Consider the following 19,504-nt stretch of genomic DNA (forward strand, 5'->3'; position numbering starts at 1 on the left):
AAAGGAGTGCATCTTGCATATTTCAATCTTCCATTTAGACTGGCTTTGCCAAAATCATAAGGAAATGAAAAGGCCATCAATTAAAAACAGAAATTTAATAAAGACAAAATATTTCCCAAATAAATGCCTCTGGTAATCTGATTTCTTGTAAATACTGCACTTGAGATTCTACAAGAGACCCAGATGGCATATTAACATTTCTGATCTCTAAAATAAAAAACATTGGAGGAAAGAGAGTCACATTAAATGATCCATAATTCAAACAGGACAAGGCTATGACTAGCCAGCATATTTCTCCTTCAGAATTTTTGATTATGAAGTTCAATTAATAAACCCCGTGAAAATACTAACATCTACAGTTCAAAATGAAAGAGAAAGCTTTTTAAAAATGAAGCCAGTTTATAAGATTTTTAACACTTCTACTACAAGTCTAAAATATAATTCACATATATGCATGTGAATATATGTAGTTTTTATGAAAAGAATATGCATCCTATAAATAACCTATGAATATTTCTACAGTTTGTCTGCTATGTACAACACCACTTTCTTGATACTACTTTAAGTGTTATGCCTTTTTATAAAAAATACATTGTTAACCACATTCACAACAATAAAAACACTTTTTCACGTTTAATGCAGGTTTATTTAAAAGGTAAACTTCTGTGAAAATTGCATGAAGATTTTCTTTTAATGAAAAGTATTTCCCTACCTGTTCTATAGTAATCAATCCATCTGAAGGTTCAGATGCAGCCTGCGTAGGCAAAAGTTTACACAGTGTTCCTAACAGCAGAGATACTTCCTTCATGCTTCTCCAGCAACACACAAGTACCATTTGAGCTGTGACATCACATATCTGACTTTCTTTACCTTAAAAATAAAAATCAAGAAATATAATTGTCTAAGTCCAAGTTTGCTGGCACGAATTTGTAATTTAGAATTAATTAAGCTTGATCTTATAGAATATAATTCACTATGAAACAATTAAGAACTCAGTAGTACAGAAGATAATTAAGTTCTGTTGACCCTCATTCAGTTCTTGGAACTTTTTACCATACTTAATTCTGTTTGGAAATGGGAGCAGTATTCAACTTCAGTACTATTTTAAAGAGTGGAGGTCTTTTAGTCAACATCAGCATTCCACTGCATATCACACTACACAAACATCAACAACTTTATAGCTAGGCTCCAATGAACTTCCAAACCAATCATCAATCCATCACTCACTGTATGTTATTTGTGGGTTTTTTCCCTTTTTTTTTTTTTTTTTTTTTAAAACTCAGATGCCCCCATCCTCCCAGACCATACACATTTTAATGCAGCAGCATCATCTAGTGGACATTATGTGAGTTTAATGTAATGTACAGACATTTTCATGAAACAAAACATATGGTCCAAACAAAAACTGTTTTATACACAGGAAAATACTCAAGGCAACTAAGTTCAACTATTTGTTTCTAAGACTTAAAAACCTTGCATAAACTACTACATTTAAAACGTCCACATATTTAGTAAATATATGCTGGCATAGAATAAATGTACTGAAGTTTGAAACTGTGAAGGGATAGAAAAATTGCACAGCTGCTATTCACTAAAACAGACAAACATTATCTAACATTTTATCACTGGAATCCTTCAAACAGAAGCTTCTGCTTATGTAATCCCATGCAACAAGTTTTACCGCATGAATATATTCCCCACCAGTCTTGTGTACACTGGAGACCAAAATCACACTAACACCTTTCAACAAGCAACGTGTTAAAGCGTTTCTTGACAGAAAAGGTGTTAAAGATTACCTGGCCAGTAAAGTTTGGGCAACAGAATCTCAGCCAATATCAAAACAACTCATTTTCACATGTACTCTAAGAGAGATTAACCACAATCTCCCAGAAACATAGTGAATTAGTTTTTAAAGCCATGCCCATGAATAACTAGCTTCTGACAGATTTACTGAAGAAGTGAAACATTATACGGAGCAAATAACTTCCAACTTTGATCACCCACGTAAAACGTCTGCTCTATAAAGAATAACTTGATTTAATTATTAATACAGAGTTTGATTTACCTCTCGTTTCTGTGCAAATATTTTCCATTGGCTTGTGGTCAGCCAGCTTTTCAGACTCTATTTTGCAGTGTTCTTTCAAAATTTTTGCTTGCATAAAATAATCATTTGTGTCCTGTGGCTGTATCTCATTCAGAATCATCTGCAGGCGATCCGCAGCTTCTACATATTAAATAAGAATATTTTATTTCCTTTATCTTTTTTTTTTGGACTTCCAGTTCTTCATAGGAAAGGTAACTAATTTTTATTAAGTAAAAAAAAAAAAAAAGAAAAGCAATTAAAAAAAAAATTTAAACTACAGTGACTACAAAAGACCAAGGAAGAAAGAAAATCAGACTTCACAGTCACCTGTATTGAAACAGAGACAACAACAACAATACAATCTGCAAATGCTTATTCTGTTTACTGCAGAAGACAGACAACCCATATCAAAACTTAAAGGAATGGCTGAAGATTAAGACAAAATAAAAACTGATGGGACTGGTTTTACAAGTAGTTTTCTGAACTGTGACAAGAAATAAAGAGAAGTTCAAGAGCTCCAGATTTTACAGAATTCTTTCTGTTTGCTTGCTTATTTGCCAGTTTACCTGAATCAATATCCATGGGAATAAGACCCTCTGGAGATGAGCTCTGCACTACTGGTGATACTACAGCAGAGAGTTCGTATGACATCAGAATGAGCCTTGCCACTATTTGCTTCCACTCAGTTATGAGCATCAAATTACTATTAAAAGAAAAAGAGGGGGAAAAAATGACATAAGCGCATATAGAAATGTACTTGTAAAAACTGTAAATAAGATGGACAAGTACTGAGTTTTTAATACTTAAAAAGAAGTATACAACACCTAGCTAAATCGTGGCAAAGTCAGTAAGAGTGCTAAAAGCCATGCTACAGGAATTCATTACAGATAACACTGCACGCTTTTATGTTACAGTGAGCAGTTTTCCACTGTGCTTAATTAAGGAGTTACAACTTATTATTTTGCAGTACGTTTTACTTACTTAAGAGGTAATTGCTGCAAAGCTCCATTTATACAATGCACTCTCCCATACATTGGGAACGACGCTGCCGCTTGAAGTAGAGACTTTTTAGCTTGGAATATTTCTTCTTCAACATTCACCAACAAAAGCTTGATAACTGTAATTTAAAAAATTACAGATATAAATTATAAATACACACTGTAATTTCTGAGAAACAAACCTGCTGAGAAGAAATAGGAAAGAAAACTGTTTATAAAACAGAAATTTCTCTGCATTTTCCATTGAACTTTCTTTGTACTCCTCACTCTTCCACCCATTTAATAGTGCTTACTGTTGGCTTTCAGTTACCCAAACACCAACAATATGTTATAACTATTTAGTCTGTCCGAATCAAATAGCAGCAGAGAAAAGCACAGGCAAGACCATGTACTCAGGGACAATTCCACAGCCCATGCTAAAGTCAAGAGAGGCAACCTACCACATACTGAAAGTCAGACTTTGCCCACAGAAGCAGCTTAAAATAACAAACAGTTCAACAGAATATTAAATATCAGAAGCTTCCTGTTAAATATTTGAGTCTTTAATTAACCACTGAAGAAGCTGCCCAGTTTGCAAGGGTACTTGTGCCAATTCTATTTACATTTATACCATGGAGCACATCAGTGTCAGAATCAGAATGAATTACAGATCCAAATAATGATCACTAACAGAAGATACAGGTACAATAAGACATGAGATTACTCATATTTGCTTCATTTATAATAATCATAATGACATCTCAAAAATCAGTTTCACTGCATATGAAGAAAATACTAAGCCAAAAGGAAGTCTTACTAGAAAAGAAGTCACAAAGAGGACAAAAAAAGTTGTGAGCATAATAAAAATTACAATCAGGGCTCTATAACAAACAATGGAACTTTGAGATTTTTAATTTTATTGCCAATTAAACAGATGTCTTCCAGATTCAGAAATGAATTTGGCAGATCTGACAGATCTGGAGCTCTGCAGCTTTTATGCAGGGGCACCAAACCAAAGAAAAGTATTCCACACGTGAACAAAGCAGCAGTGTACACACAGGATTGCAAACTACTCGGAACAATGGTTCTGAGTGTACAGAGGTCCAAGTGGCAGCACTGCAAATGTCAACTACTTAAACATGATACAGACAAACCACAGCTGCCTTTCTCTGGCTGAGTGAGCTCTTGGAGGAACAGAGGTTCTTTTCCAGTACTTTACGTATCCAGCTTCATCAAAAGAGTTACCAAGGCCTCAATGTCACCTTTCCTTTGACCAAAACAATAACAAAATTCACCATCTGAGAACATGTGAAAGCTTCAACACGAACAAGACTTGATTAAGAACTTCATAAGGGATTGTCTACTGAAACAGCAAAATTAAACAATCTTCAAAACATTTTAGAAATAAACATCTCCTACTCACTATGCCTCCTATGGAATGTTTTGAAGAAAAGCAGTAACGTTTCAAATAAATATAAAAAAAATACTGGTGATAATTTCCCTGAAATTTACCTGCTAAAGTGTTCTTCTCCACCGTACCTACTGATGTGCCTTCATTCAGCTGGGGGCTACTCTTAATCCATTTTCCTAAACAAATATGCTGTAGATCTTCATGATATGCTAAGAAGTTCAACAAACAGGAAGCAGTAACACAGTCATATGGCTTGGTACTTGTGCTAAGATCCATTGCTGCTCGGAATAACAGATCTAGACTTTCAGAATCCTGAAAGAAACAATATTGCTCATTTTACTGAGCTCTCATACTGATTAAATGAAGCTGGTTAGTACTCTGAAATCAGAGAGCATGCTTTTCAACAAGTCTGCAGGCACGCGTTTTTTCAGGAGATGCTTACATTTGTACACAGATTGCCTTGCAGTCAAAACATAAAACATGTACGTATTTAGTAAAGACACAATCACATATGCATTGATGATGGGAATCCTCATTTACAAAGCAACATTCAAACACAACGTACATCACAGGTTTTGATTTCAAAATAGCGTGCTTCCCAGAGAAGCATGGGTTACTGGGAAGCAGTGTCTGCTCACCAATACTTCTGAATTTGAAAGTGTTTATAAAACAATCAGAAAAGAATCAAGTGCAAGATCTGAGAGAAATCAAAGACAATCAGAAAATGAAATCTAACACCAAGTCAAAGAGGAAAGGAAACATAGGGCTGAACTTCATAAAATTCACGAGTAATGAAGTCAAAACGCCTCAATTACTTACAAGCAATATCACAGCTAAGAGAAGAGTTTGCATTATCTATTTCTTTGATACTAAAGTACACTCTTTTCTAGAATTAAAATGTGCTTAGTAAACAGTTTATATCCACACCCAATGAACTCCCTGCATTTTTTCATCTGTCAGCAAAAAAAGCCTCCTTAGGGAAGGGCTGAAGCTGTGAAAAAATATGCAGAAAATAACTAGGGCTGAACACTACCTGCAGTCAACTTCACAGAACCACAGAATCACAGAATGGTTTGGGTTGGAAGGGACCTTTAAGATCATCGAGTTCCAGGCCCCCTGCTATAGGCAGGGACACCTTTCTCTAGAGCAGGTAACTTGGACCAGCTTATAATTTCCAAGAACTACTCACGTAACTAATTCAACATAGAGCATTCATCTTCCATTAAATTACTCATTTTAAACTATTTTTAGTTACATACCTGTAAATCAAATGCAACATCACGTAGTTTCATCAAAAGCTCAAATGCTAGGACTTTTACTTCTTCAAAAGTACTTGTAAAACACTGAATCAATGTTCGGACACGAGCAGAATTCATCTCCTGATCCAATCTAAAAACTTGTTCCTGGCCTGCGCAAAGAAATAATGTCTCAGTCTGTTTTCCAGAATAAGCATTATATTAACATTTCATTTTGTTTGACTCCCAGAAATACTAAAATGGGATTTTAGCTAAAGCATTATTTTAATACTAGCAAGTATTTCTTCAAGTTGACATGCTTATTTTTGAAGAAAAGGTTAACATAACAAGAAGTTACTCTCGGTAACACAGGAAGTAACTCATTGCCAAAAACAGAATCCTACTTGTTCAGCTCTGAAAATTATTTTCCTGGAAATAGGTAGTATTAGCAAGAAATTCCTTTCAAAAAAGCATTTAACACTTCTGAGTGCTGTTGAGATTTGGAAGTTAGGTTTCTCTTGGTCTTCTAATTTAGCTTTAAAGAAGTCATGATTTCTGGGCACTGACCTAATGCCAGAAAAAAGGCAGAAGTTTTAAGACATAGACAAGCATACCATGCTACAACACAGAATGCAACTGTAGTTGATCTCCTATTTAGAAGTGTTAAACTCCTAAAATCTTAAAGCTGCAATAAACAATTCCCAGCACAATTTTATGGCAGGGTTTAAGAAAAGAAGGCCAACTAAGAGGTCACTTCCTCTCCAAATCAAGTTTTAGTATCTCATTCCTTTAAATAGCAATTGAACACCAAAAAATTGTTCCTATCTTGATTATGATCCAGAGACAAGATCCAGGAAAACCAATACACCAAAGCTCTAAGTACTAAATCTTCAGCCGAGATTTCTGTAGCAGTACACATCATCAACTGCCTAGTTCAAGTATCCCTTATTTAGGGCACAATACATCTCAAGGATAAGCAAGCTGCTTCAATTAACAGTCTTTATGGTCTCAATATTTTAAATAACATCATATTAACAAATTAGGAGAGGTAAAGGAGGTAAAGTTATTAAATACATAAATATTCAGTATATTTTGTCCAAAAGATAGATTTGGGACAAAAAAAAAAAAAAGCAGTAAAAAGTCTTGCTAGGAAATACCTATTTAAGGAAGATATTCAACAGGCCATAAACATTTGTATTTACTTCAAAATTCCATTCGCTATTAAAATTTACCATACTTGCTTTAGACAAAATGAAAGTGGCCAAGTACTTAGTTTCTATGGTACTTTCTAAATATTTTACCTATTTTACTTCGACAGAAATTAAACAACCCCCTTATAAGAATCTTCCCCAATACCTCCCAATCCCACACCCCTTAAATTGTAATTTATTTATAAGGAGAAAGCAGTCTCTCACCTTTTGGAACAGAAAATATTTCAGCTATCGATCCTAAAATACTAAGGGCAGAAAATCTGGTTGGGTGCGATGAACCAGGAAACAACGCCTCAAAAAGTCTGTCACAAAGAGATGACATGAAATCCTAAAGATCAAATGAGAGATTTTAAGACAGTTTATTTGTTGCGCCACAATTGGATTTAGGATACTCTGCTTTAAGAGTTACACAGCAAAACCATGACCTTCCTGCTCCATTTGGATGAATGGGAGGCCTACTTTTGTAGTACTGACAATTTTCTTATTTCCCAGAGCTCAAGAAGGTATGAAGATCTTCAGTTTTAGTTTTCTAAAGATCCTCCTATGCCTGCTCCCAGAGAGAACATGATTGTATCAAATCCTTAAAATGCACTCATTCCCCACTTACTGCTGTTTCAGTTCACTTAGCAATCCCTCAGAAAGTAATCTGACAAAATTGAGTTTAAAGATACTCTCCAAATGCCAAGAAGCACTCATGAGGAAACACATTTAATCAGAATTAACTTGTTAGTACTGTTCTGCTTTAAACAATTGAACCCTTCTACACTACAGTGTTTCCTAATACAGACATGACCTAAAATAACCAGAGGTTTTTTCAAGAAAAGGTAACCAGCTTAAAGAAATACCTTCCCATCTCTTTTTGTTTTCTACATCTCTAGCCAACTAATATAATTTATATTTACTTACTCTATATTGCTGCAAAATCCCCAAAGGATTCCTTTTAGGAGAGTCTTCAAATAATTCTTGCTTAGTTTTATTTTGCTCCAACTTATAAAGCACCTGAGAACTTTCTCGTATTCTACAAAATAACTTCAAAAACAAAAATCAAAGCACAGCTAAAGCAAGAGTCATTTACAGTTAAATAATGGCAAATGAAATTTTCAGCTTCATTTCTAGATCTTGTTATCCGTAATTTTTCAATAATATATGCAGTACAATGCAGAACAGATCCTTCAGTTGACAAACAAGTTTTTGTTCTCCATTTCACATTCTTTCCCATCTCTTTACACCTGCAACACCTATTTCCATCCTCCTTAAATTTATACCTACTCCTACTTTCCGTGGAACATAAAGCACTTGTTTAAAAAAATCACAATTAACACAGTTTTTTTCTAGCTTAACTAACCTCAGGATTCCTCCTTCCCTTCTACATTCCTACCAGCACGAGTTTTACAACTCATGCTTCTCAATTTGCGACAGGTAAACATGAATGGAGACTGACATCTGTTCTTTTCTTTGTGCTAAGCCTATTCCTCCTAACCCCCCCATCCAAAGCATTCTTTGTACACACATACTTTCCTCATCATATCCATCTTCTCCTACTATATTACCATTCATGATTAGTTAGTGTATCTATTGTTTAATTTTTTAAGTCACCCCTGCCTGTCATTCTGTTGCACAATACATATAAAACTTCTTTCAGTTAAGCAATTTCTTAACATAGTAGAAAAAAATTCGAGAAAAGATATATAATTGAAACATTAAGTACATTAAACAGTTTGTTTACAGTTTTAAGTTACCTTTCTCAGTAAATAACATATCTGTTGCCTTACAGCAGGAGACTGGCTGTTCAAGTTGTACGTAATGAAAAATAAAATTAATTGCATTTCTTCCACAGACACAATTTCTGTGCTACGATGGGTTTCACAAAGCAAACCTAGAGCATCAATGCAAACCTGAAAGATATTGAGACATTAAATATAAAAGCGTTAAAACAAAGGCACTACCATAGATGTCTATAAGAGAATGCTGACACATACTAAAGATCTAAGCAATTCCTCTGATTTTCAAAGTATCTCATCTAATATCTAAAGGCTGCAAAAAAAATAATCATCCCTCTACCTGATTGTGCTGATGGACTAGACCCTGTTTTATAGATTCAGTAGATACAAGACCACTGCTCATGATATTTGAAAGATTCAGGTGTCCATGAGCCCTGGCTGTTCTTAGGCATGCCATCAGGGCTCCAAGAGCTCCTCTGGTACTTCGAGACCCTAAAGAAAATGAAAAACAGTCATAATTAAAGCCCAATTAATACAGCAAACAAAGCAATAATGGCCGAGCTTGTCAGAAATTCCACAAACTTCCAACTCATTCACTTCTCTTCTCTTTTTCCTCTTTAGAGGAAAAAAACAAACAAAACTGAAGTCTGCCATAGATGTAACTCATTCTAAACAGCCTAGTACCCAAAAGCTTCTTCACAAATAAATTGTGCAGAAAAAGTGTGTGATGTCTCAAAATCCATTGAGAATTACACTCAATTACAATAAAACCTACAAAAAAAATCATAAATCTCATATCCATATATTTGCACCAAAAAATTATCCCTAAGGCCTGCTATTGGACATGGCTATACAGGAAATAAAAAAATACTGATACTTAACAAAACTTGGCAAGTAAAGCGAAGAATAAATAACACACAATTACTACACTGATTGTTTTGCTCATGGCATGAAGATACTCAAGATTTTTACAAATCCCAGCATGAAACACGGACAGCAATCAACAACCATGGAGAATTTTTTCTCACAATTTCATTTTAGCAGGAATTGAAAAATCACATTTCCAAGATTTCTTTTTTTTGTTGTAATCATAATAATTTCAAATACCATATTTATTTTCTTACCAAGATTAGCATCTGCAGAAGCCTGAAGAATCCTAATCATGTAGCTCAGACTGTCAGGGCTACATCTGAGTAACTTTGGTAAATAGTAGTCTATTATGTATGTAGTTTGGTCATGGTTCCCTTCGCACAGTATTACAAGAAGAGGAGAAACCCAGATGTCATGCCACTCGTCAATCCAAGTGCTTTTCTGAGAACCTGAAGTAAACTGGACTTTGTGATTTGTAAACATGGTTTCCAAAAGATCACTAGCATAGGGTGCAAGAGACTGATCATTCATCACATCCAATATCTGTACTGGAATTGTTCTGTCCAACTGCAGTATATTTTCAGTGCCCAGACACTCCACAAGACAGGCAAGAGAAGCGTATTTCCCTTTTACATGCCATTCCAAACTCAGTAAACGCCTGGTAAGCCTTGCAAAGAATGGGTCTGATTTTAAATCAGATCCAGTAACGATGGTCCGGTGTATCTGAAGAAGATTCCTGAATATCAGTTTGCTTTGGTGTCTAACAGCATCTAGAGGGTGTTCCCAGTGTGTATAAACGTATTCCAGCAGCTTCCCAACCACTTCCGAGTTCCCATTAAGTTCCTTTTTTAGATATGATGAGTCTGAAGTAAGAGCAGCTAGTGCTGAATTAGTCCAAATAGCAAGGATTCTAGACAAAGATGTTGCCACGCTGGATTCTTTTAACCTTTCAAAAACAACAAAGTTCATAAATATCACTTGTCACTTATACTGAAAATAAATAAATGGGATGTTTCAAACTGAGCACTCAGTCACCTGACATACTGTTAACGGAGCACAGCTAAAGCCACCTAAATAGGTTGACAAGCCATTATAACTACTATTTTGTAACTGGGAACAGAACAGAATCTCTGTATGCTAGTATTTAATGGCACTATGTAACTGCACACTTCTCAAAAACTTCAGGAAACGTTTTCACTGTCTTAGTAAATAAGTAAGTAAAATGAGAATTGTATACCCAAAAACAAAATCATAAAATTAACCTCCAGGACAACGAGCTCACATCCACTGTTTGGTCTCCATAAACATTCAGCAAGCAACAAAGAAGTCAGTGGGTGCAATGGGGGAATGCAGCGACACATCTTTGCTTCATACATACACCGTTTTGTCAGACTGCCCCTTCTGCTGCGAGCAGCCCCAGGGCAGCAAAATCTAACAAATACTGGAGGGGAGATTCAACCTCTACTGCCATACCACCAATATCTACCTCTGATTTAATGAAAGAACATAATAATGGGAAGCATTCATTTTGGAGCAGCCCTCGTAATTTGAAATTAATAGAATTAACCTGAATATATTAAAAAGGTGACGTGATTTGTAAAGAAAACCAGATTGTATTGGAAACTCTGAAGATATCTGGAGCAACAACACATGCAAAAAAACTCAAGTAGAAATTTAAACCCCCACCCAAAGAGCATGGAACAATAAAAATCAAATTGTCGACTTACTCCGAACTCAAAGACAACAAGACTGATGCAATATCTAGTAATAGTCTCTCTCCACTTTCACCCATGCTGCCATTCTTCCAATCCAGCATAGCCAGTGCACCATGGCATAGGAAGAGAAGGATAGAGTCAGGGAGCTGCTCTGTGCACAGAGCCCCACAGTTATTCACAAACCATGCTGGCATGCCTGCAAGTTTCCTCGATCCACAGAGCAAGTCACTGACCTGTTAGAGCAAAATAAAACCCATAACAGGAGGAAAAAAAAAATACTATTTGATGCACATAGAGAATAAATGCTTAATTTCAACAAAAGGCCAACACAGAGGTTGGAAATTCCTGCTATATGTATTAGCAAAGCCTCTAAAACAACACTAGAAGCACTGTTAAACGACATTACCTTTAGAGAATGTATATGCTTACCAAAGAAGGTAGTTGTTCAGCTGGTTCATACATAGCTTTAGTAAACAGAATAAAGGCCAGTCCTGAGGTAGTCTGAACAGTCTGCAGGAGAGTTTCTACATGGCAGAGAAAGGTATTCTAGTTAAAAGTGAAGTTAACAATGTGTATCCAAAATATCCCATTGGTATCCAACTTTCCAAGACTTAGAGTTGCACATTCACAAGTCTAACAAATTCTTACAAGTCCAGTAGGAAGCTTTCAATATCTTTTAACAGACAGAAAATATAGAACTGCCTGGTAAGAAAGGAGGACTGTGGCACAGTTTGCTTACATTTACACTAAGTTCTAACATAAAACCCACACATCTCCATAGGAAGCAAACCTAATTACTTAAGGCACACCAATTAACAGTTCGGACTGTGTAATTCATACAGAAATACATTATGAGCTACAGCTCATAGCTCACAGGCAGTCCTACTACTGCTCCCCACTCCCATTAATTTTGACAGTTCAACTTCCATTCAAGCTTTTCTACGTACAAGTTTTATTTACTGTATACAAGCTTCTCTACATACAAGTTTTATTTACTGCAAAAAGAATAAGACTGATAGAATGAAAATATATATTTTTGATTGTTTTGTCTTTGAATGTTACTAAACTTACCATCCATTAGAAAGTCTGTGAAGCTTTTCAGTAAACTGCACATGCTTCGCCAAACATAAGACTCATGATTTTTCCAATGACTTCCCTGAATATTTTCTTGCAATTTCTGTATAAGCATCATTGAAACTTTAATGGCCATCAATAAATCATGCATCAACCGAGTCTGAACAATACGATTTCCACTATTAATTCTGAGGAGAAAAAAATAACAAGATGACAATACGCTCATGAGATTAAAGGAAAATAATCCACTATCATTCCCAGAAAATCACATTCTGTTCACTTTAAAAAGAATTCATGGTAGAAACTAACTTATTGTCTGAGTTGACCTGGTATATAACTAGCAGAAAGCAAGAAGTAGACTCAGGAGTAAAGTTTTAAAATGAAAATAAACAATGACAAACTCCATTGTAGTTTCTGTAGGTTCCCAGGACACACTTTCCTTCATTTGACTGTGCCTGAACAGAGCAGAAACTAAAGACTGACAGGACACAGTGCTGGACCCTTCTTATTTTATTAAAGGGTTCCTTTATGCACAGACTATATTTATATCACTCAACATTTTCTTTATTTGAAGACAGACAACTGTGAACTTGTAACATACAAAACACTCTATTAAGCACCCTTATCTTCCAGGCACATGGTAAGAAGTCCCTTTACTGTGGTCTTACTTTATGTTATGCTGGAAAATGTCAAGACTGTAAATGATGACTGCCACGACAAAGTGAATATCAATGCTGAATTAAACACTCATGAAAAGTAGAAGGGAATTACTCTAACTGAATTTTAATAAGTGTATTTATTAATTACAGTGATCAGTCACAATTCCAATAGCAAAACCACAACTCAAAAGCATCCCTTAGAAGTAGCTCCAATACAGTATCAGTGCCTTAAATACTAACACCTTTAATTTTGTTTCTTTCCACTCTTACTATCATCATATTGCCATAAAAGAAAAGAAAGTCATCAGCAGCTTTTTTATTTAATATATGTACCAGTGTAAACTAACATTCCCATCTGTCATCAACGCATGGCTATCAAAGTGATATTCCATATTAAATTATCTTGCAAGAGTGAAATGAAAACAGATAAAACACAGCTTATATTAAATTCACTTGCCTGTTTTCCTTCTGTATGTCAAGTAGCGAATTTTGCAGAAACTGAAGAACTGATGAACATAATTATGTGATGAATTTATTTGAAAAAGAAAATTTATGAAATTATTTAGAAGAGCAAAGCAATCACATATACAGAGTACACACAGTCACAACAAAAAGTTATCCGTATAGCAGTGTTTCTTCCACTCTATGAGCAAATTAAACTGAAAAGTGAGGGTACTCCAAAAGAAGCAATGCTAAGAAAAAAAAATCTTACATTAGTTCGTTAAAAACAGGAACAAATATAGTTTCCAACCCACACTGTTTAATCCAGAGTTACAGCTCCTCGGTGAAAAGCTGAAATTCCCAAGAGTCAAAGACAGAGAAGCAATAAAAGGTCCACGGGAAGCTGTGAACTTTATTGCATACCAGGTCACAGTATGTCAAGTTGTCTCAAAGTTCACAGACAGAATGAGAAATCACATAGAATATGGGACTGAATTGATGTGATTGATTAATAAGCTGTCTCACCAGCAGATCAGACACATGCAGAATTATTACCAAACAAAATCCTTGCTAAAGCAGACCGGGGCCTAGACTAGATGTTAACAGTTCAGTGTTAACCTATTTAACTTCGTGACAAAGCATAAGACGGGCTACTTCACATAAAGTACCAATGATTCCAACAGACCCTTAAGATCACCCACTTCTACCCTTTCAGATTGGTGTAAGAGGATTCTCAGTAAAGCAAGATCAGCTCCTGGAAATAAAAGGGGGAATCAAAGGGAAAGCCCTGACAAATGTACTCATTACCACAAGGAATTAGATATTTATGTCTGCCACAAATCCTTCACACACAACCTTCCCCCAATAAACTAAAGCAAAAACTATTTTAAGAAATGTAACTTTACCTTCTTCAAACAGATTCTTTATACTTGCTCTTCCTAGAGGAAAGAAAACACATTTTAACTAGTGAACACAAGGGAAAAAAAAGGCTTTTTTATTTCTATTTTTTACATAGATTAAGATGTAAACAGCATTATTATGTGCTGCACCAAGACACAAAACAATGCTAAGCAAGTTAGAACAGAAGACAGCATATTCGAAATATCATCATACCTAAGCTGAAGTCCTCCATACAAGAAGCAAGGTTGTCCAGTACTCTTCTGTACAAATATATGTCTGTGGTTTTCAGTTCTTCCCTCAGGCAGCATCCAAAGCTTTGCACAGCTAACATCATAAACTGCTCAGGAAGGCCATTTAGTGAACTATAAGAGTAAAAAACAGCATGATCAGTTAGCTCACACAGAAGTATTAAACAACAGCTGACTAAAGCCAGCATCAGCTCCATCTCCCATGACATACAGATGTTGCTTCCTACACTAGCTGTCTTCTCACAGTTTCTGCAAATGCAAGGATAAATTACACCTGTTGCATTATACACTGAGGCCTACAACGATTTCTTTCAAGAGCCAGTAAGAATTAAGTTAAAGCTTTTCAAGAATGAATAGCATGTTTACTATGGTCACTGTTTTGGTTTTACAAGCAGAAAACTACATCTCGAGTACTCAAGACAAAGAGAAAAAAGATCAAAGAATGTCCAGACATTAGTTCCTGCATTTCTTCCGGAATAAAGAAAGGATACTAAATCTACTCTGTACTTTTCTTACCAATTGGCATTTCTCAAGATTTCACTCTGAAATGATTTCAGTGATCTAATTCAGCAAAGACTGAAAGGCCAGCTCACACTTGTACCTTTAATGTAATGCCTGTGCAAGGTTTAGATTACCCTGGTATGTGGAATGTAGATTAACATACATCTTTATACTCTAGATTCCTAAACAAAGTATCCACAGTTTCTATAGCATCACAATATGTATGAATACTTGTCTTTAAAGACACACAACACTTAAGTTGGGTTTAAATCTACTAACATTTTACAGTCTTCTAAGAAAACACGTTACTTTTGTGTATAACTTTTCTTCACTTTATCTATACCTAAACCTAGAACTGTTCAGCATTTTTGCTTATCCTTAAAAAAATAAAAACTGAAGTAAGCTTCTCTTTAGTCACACACCTAACAACTCTGTGCCATTGTTTTCTGTTCAGCCCACTTCAGACTTACAAGTAACATTTCCAAAAGATGCATGCACATTGATCTTCAATATTTGTTGCCACAGTTTCAAAAAGCAGCATTAAAAAGAGATGCACGTCGCTCATTTTCCATCAGCACACAACAGCAGCTATTAGACATATTTTAGAATAGCCACTCGTGTTCTAATTTTGAAGCTACAAAGATCTGTCAAAACAGTGTGAAGCCCTGGCATTAAATGAAATACAAGATGGAAGCCCTGAAGGTTTCAGGACAAATGTTTCCACACATAGAAATGAAGACAGCTAAGCAATGCATTTTGAAAATATTAAGGCTGTCATAAATTACTTAAAGAAATACAACAGTGATTTTGCAACAGAAAAAATAATTACAATACAAATGAGCATGAAAAAAACACAGTTCAGACAGGATTCTGCTGAACCATTTTCTCTTTATGTTATCAAAGTTGGTATTTTTAAAAACCCTACTATTAAGTTTTGAAATTCAAAGTGTTAACTATACACTACGTTCTGTTTCAAGTAATAAGATTACAACAACACTCCACTTTAAAGCAATTTACAATATGTCATGGATAAACACTTTTTTTAACTAATTGAGGAAGAAACACAAAATACAAAATGCTTTCAGCAATTACAGCAATTTGTAGTACATGAAAAGTTACTGACTTCTAGATAAGGAAAGTATTAAAAAAAAAAGGCTATTATCTAATTTTTTACCTTGCTAATACTTTTTTCAGGGGATTCTTCACATCCAATGAAAAATACGTCTCTCCCAAGATCTCCAAACAAGCCTTAAGCATGGGATCACATGTAGAGTTTTGATCCATCATCTTTACCAAAGGCATAATCTATAACCAAAATAAACACTTGATCAATAAAATAAACTCTGTACATGCCCTCATAATTAACAGAGGTGGAATTCCCTCTCATTCGAGTATGTGATGCAAACCTGTCCCTTCTTTAACATACCCTGTTGAGATTCAGGTGACAAATACATTCCAAGAACCCCTCTGCTAGCAAAAACAGATAAATACAAACTCAAAATTTGTTAGTACTTACCACCCATTTTTCTCTCACAGTAACCACAACCTTTCCCAATTTATATTAACTACATTTCCAAGTAGCATATTCAGGAATAACAATTGTCTTCTACCATTTTGCAGGAACACTAAAAAGGTTACACAGTTTATTTTAGAACTATTACTTCCCACTAAGGGTGCACATGATACATTACCACTTCCAAGACACCACACTAACACCAGTGAAACCTTACTTGTTTAATACATTGGATCTGCTGGATGCCATTGCTCAGTTGTGCACAGTGCAGAAGTAGAGATGCCAGATTTGGCTCTTCAGCCTCTGAAAACCCTGCATTTAGAAGAAGAGTCTCTTTTTAAAAACAGGAATTATAATAAACAGCGTGAAGAAAACGTAAATTAAAATAAGCAATCACTGGCTCCACTGTGAAGTAATAATAGGCGTCAACTTGAATACAAAGATGATCACTGCAGAATTGTTGAGGTTGGAAGGGACCTCTGGAGGTCATTCAGTTCAACCTCCCTGCTCAAAAGCAAAGCTACCTAGAGCTGACTGCCCAGGACCACAGCTCAGGCTAAACTCAAAATGAAAACAGTCCACCTCAGAACTACTGCAAGTCTGTCCGCTGCAAGAACTGCAAAAGAAAGTTGGATCTTGCCTACTGTCAACTAACACTAGACTAGATAGAAGACTGCAGGTCTGACGGTTCATTTCTTCTCATCTGTAAGGCCAAGAAGCAAGAACTCACAGAAACTTCAGCATTCAACTGCAGCTCTGCTCAGTTTTGTCTATTTTTTATTAGCAGTGGAAGCACCTCATGCAAAAAGCACTGCAGAAGTGCATTTTAACAGTATCCTTAAATCAAGTTAACTACAGAAAATAGAAAGGTTGTGAAAAGACTCTCAATGTGACCTCCAGAAGACCCTAACAACCTCAACCATTCCATGGTTCTTTGAAATTCTGCATTATCACACATACTAGCACTTCAGGTAGCCCTGAATTACAGGCCTGCAAGTGGGATCACACAGAGGGCATTCTACCATCTTCACACCAATGATGGAACAAGGCAAACAGCTTACAAACCAAAGACACAGCGACCTAAAGATTATTTTTACTCTGAAAGAGTAAGAAGTTGCAATCAATATCAAAAAAAGCAAAGATAGTTACAATAAATAAATAAAAACACACTAAGACATAAAGACACTTCCAAAACACTAGGCTCATCACAAAGAAAACATCTGAAAAAAAAAAGCAATTTCAGTAGTTACATTCTAAAGAAAAGGAAATTATACAAGGTTAGTTTGAGGAAAACAAACTCACTCTCAAGTTTCTCCAGCTGCTGACAATCAAGAGAGAAGGCATCAACCCGAATTTCCTTCCTCTTCTTCAAAACCATTTTAGCTAATTAAGGAACAGGTACCTGTTCAAAAAAAAGAAAAAAACAACAACAAAACACACTGTTTAAAAAGCACAGCTATGAACACCTCCCATAAATGCCTTCTCACAGTCCTAGAATAATGCTTACAGCATTCTCTTTTGCAAGATAACAGCTCTCTTTTCTACATTTTGAACCATTCCAGTCCAAAATCTGTTGCAACTTCATAGTCCAAAGAGGAAAACGGAAAACACAAGCTCAGGTTTGCTGAACAAAGCACAGATGCTCTCAGTGGAAATTTTACTGAACTTGTTACGCAGCCTGTGGAGCAACCCTTGATCACACTTTGAAAGCATCACCACACACGGGCACATGAATGATACACAAAACGCCAGCTGCTCAGCTATATGCGATTTGATCTGATGTTCTAAACTAACTGAACGTTAGCAATGTAAGGTTAGGCCCAGGTAGCAAAGCACTTTCGTTTCTCAAAAGCAGATCGACCAGCTACCCGCGCACGACAATGGGTGCTACAAACAGGAATTTGTTCTCTCTCCGTAAGGTAACAGAAAGTGAACGTGTGCTGCAGCTTCGCTGACGGGCTCATTCCCGCAGAGCGGTGGGGTCGGCAGGGACTCCCTGTGCTCTAACCCCAGTTGGAGCAGCGCTGCCCAGGCCGGCGTCCAGGCTCCAGGAGGAGGACACAGGCAGCGGGCCTCACGCTGCCTTGCGGCGACACGGCGCTCTCGCCGACCACGGCGGCCTACAGAATAACCCCGCCCGCCGCCGCGGTGCCGCTGCGTGCCGGCCCGGCCCGGCCCGGCCCGCCCCGGTGAGCCGCAGGGCGTATGGAGCGACCGGGCCGGGAGGCGGCACCGCCATAGCTGTGGCGGGTCCAGCGCCGCCACTACGGAGGCCCCGACGCAGCGGAAGGCGACGGCGGGAGGAAGCGAGGCGGGGGGAGGCCGTGCCCGCCGCAGGCCCTTACCCTGCCGGGAGCCGCTCGCGCAGCGGCGCAGCTCCGCTTCCCTTCCCGGCTCCGCCGCACCACGTGCCGGGCCCTCCCCGCCCTGGGGCTCGGCCCCTTCGGCCTCCGCCCGCTCGCGCTGCCGGCGTGGGGGGGTGCGGTTTGGGCAGAGGAAAGGTGCAGCGCGGAGGGTTAGGTGGGAAATGTTTTGGGCTTCTCCTTCGGCTGTGATCTTCCCCCTGCCCCGTGTGCAGCGCTTTGTAGGCAGCTGGCCCCGCGGGTTGGCACCGTGGCTTGCGGGCGAGTGCAGGGCATTCCCCGTCGTTCGGCCTCCCCGCTCTGTTGCATCCTCATTTCTGTGGACGCGGCATCTCTGACCATCTACACTAGATCTCTGCTGTTCATTCTGTTCAATTCAACCTGCACGTTTTATATTCAATTGGCATCTGTTAGAATCATTAAGGTCGGAATAGACCTATAAAATCTAGTCCAACTGTCAGCCCGTCACCACCATGCCCACTAACCTGTGTCCCTCAGTGCCACATCTATGTATTTCCTGAACATATGTTAGATGGATCTTAGGACAAGAACACCTGTCTGCTTTGCTCAGTCACTGGACTG

The 19,504-nt window shown here is 37.3% G+C and overlaps 2 protein-coding genes across 2 annotated transcripts in view; both read right to left on the reverse strand.

Annotated features, from left to right (window-relative positions):
- LOC136048193 (tRNA (32-2'-O)-methyltransferase regulator THADA-like) overlaps positions 1 to 2,278 on the reverse strand; it is a 129,107-nt gene extending 126,829 nt beyond the window's left edge. The window contains exons 1-2 of the mRNA XM_065735692.1: positions 2,066 to 2,278; positions 713 to 870 (exon numbers count right to left, since the gene is read on the reverse strand). Of these exons, the coding sequence (XP_065591764.1) occupies positions 713 to 870; positions 2,066 to 2,204 (297 nt within the window). The 5' untranslated portion in view covers positions 2,205 to 2,278. The remainder of the gene's footprint in view (positions 1 to 712; positions 871 to 2,065) is intronic.
- A 782-nt stretch (positions 2,279 to 3,060) lies between these two features.
- LOC136059312 (tRNA (32-2'-O)-methyltransferase regulator THADA) lies at positions 3,061 to 17,946 on the reverse strand. Its single transcript, XM_065753461.1, has 17 exons — positions 17,862 to 17,946; positions 16,777 to 16,871; positions 16,221 to 16,351; positions 14,511 to 14,659; positions 14,303 to 14,335; positions 13,414 to 13,462; positions 12,295 to 12,485; positions 11,653 to 11,747; positions 11,236 to 11,456; positions 9,763 to 10,454; positions 8,979 to 9,130; positions 8,657 to 8,812; positions 7,824 to 7,946; positions 7,122 to 7,245; positions 5,731 to 5,879; positions 4,573 to 4,783; positions 3,061 to 3,200 (listed from the first exon to the last, which is right to left on the reverse strand). The coding sequence occupies exons 1-17, from the start codon at positions 17,935 to 17,937 to the stop codon at positions 3,061 to 3,063; spliced, it is 2,787 nt and encodes a 928-aa protein (XP_065609533.1). The 5' UTR covers positions 17,938 to 17,946.
- Between the last annotated feature and the right edge of the window lie 1,558 nt (positions 17,947 to 19,504).

Source organism: Cyrtonyx montezumae, unplaced genomic scaffold (assembly GCF_038088225.1).
Source record: "Cyrtonyx montezumae isolate F1298 unplaced genomic scaffold, pur_monq_1.0 scaffold_0, whole genome shotgun sequence".
NCBI lineage: Eukaryota > Metazoa > Chordata > Aves > Galliformes > Odontophoridae > Cyrtonyx > Cyrtonyx montezumae.

What these genes read in the sequence shown, in the direction of transcription:
- LOC136059312 (XM_065753461.1), bottom strand. Translation starts at nt 17,937, where the DNA reads ATGGTTTTGAAGAAGAGGAAGGAAATTCGGGTTGATGCCTTCTCTCTT. An exon ending in CACAGACTTTCTAATGGATG is followed by an intron (nt 11,748 to 12,294) that starts GTAAGTTTAGTA and finishes TCTGCCATGTAG; the next exon opens with AAACTCTCCTGCAGACTGTT. An exon ending in TATGTTATTTACTGAGAAAG is followed by an intron (nt 7,947 to 8,656) that starts GTAACTTAAAAC and finishes TTGTTTTTGAAG; the next exon opens with TTATTTTGTAGAATACGAGA.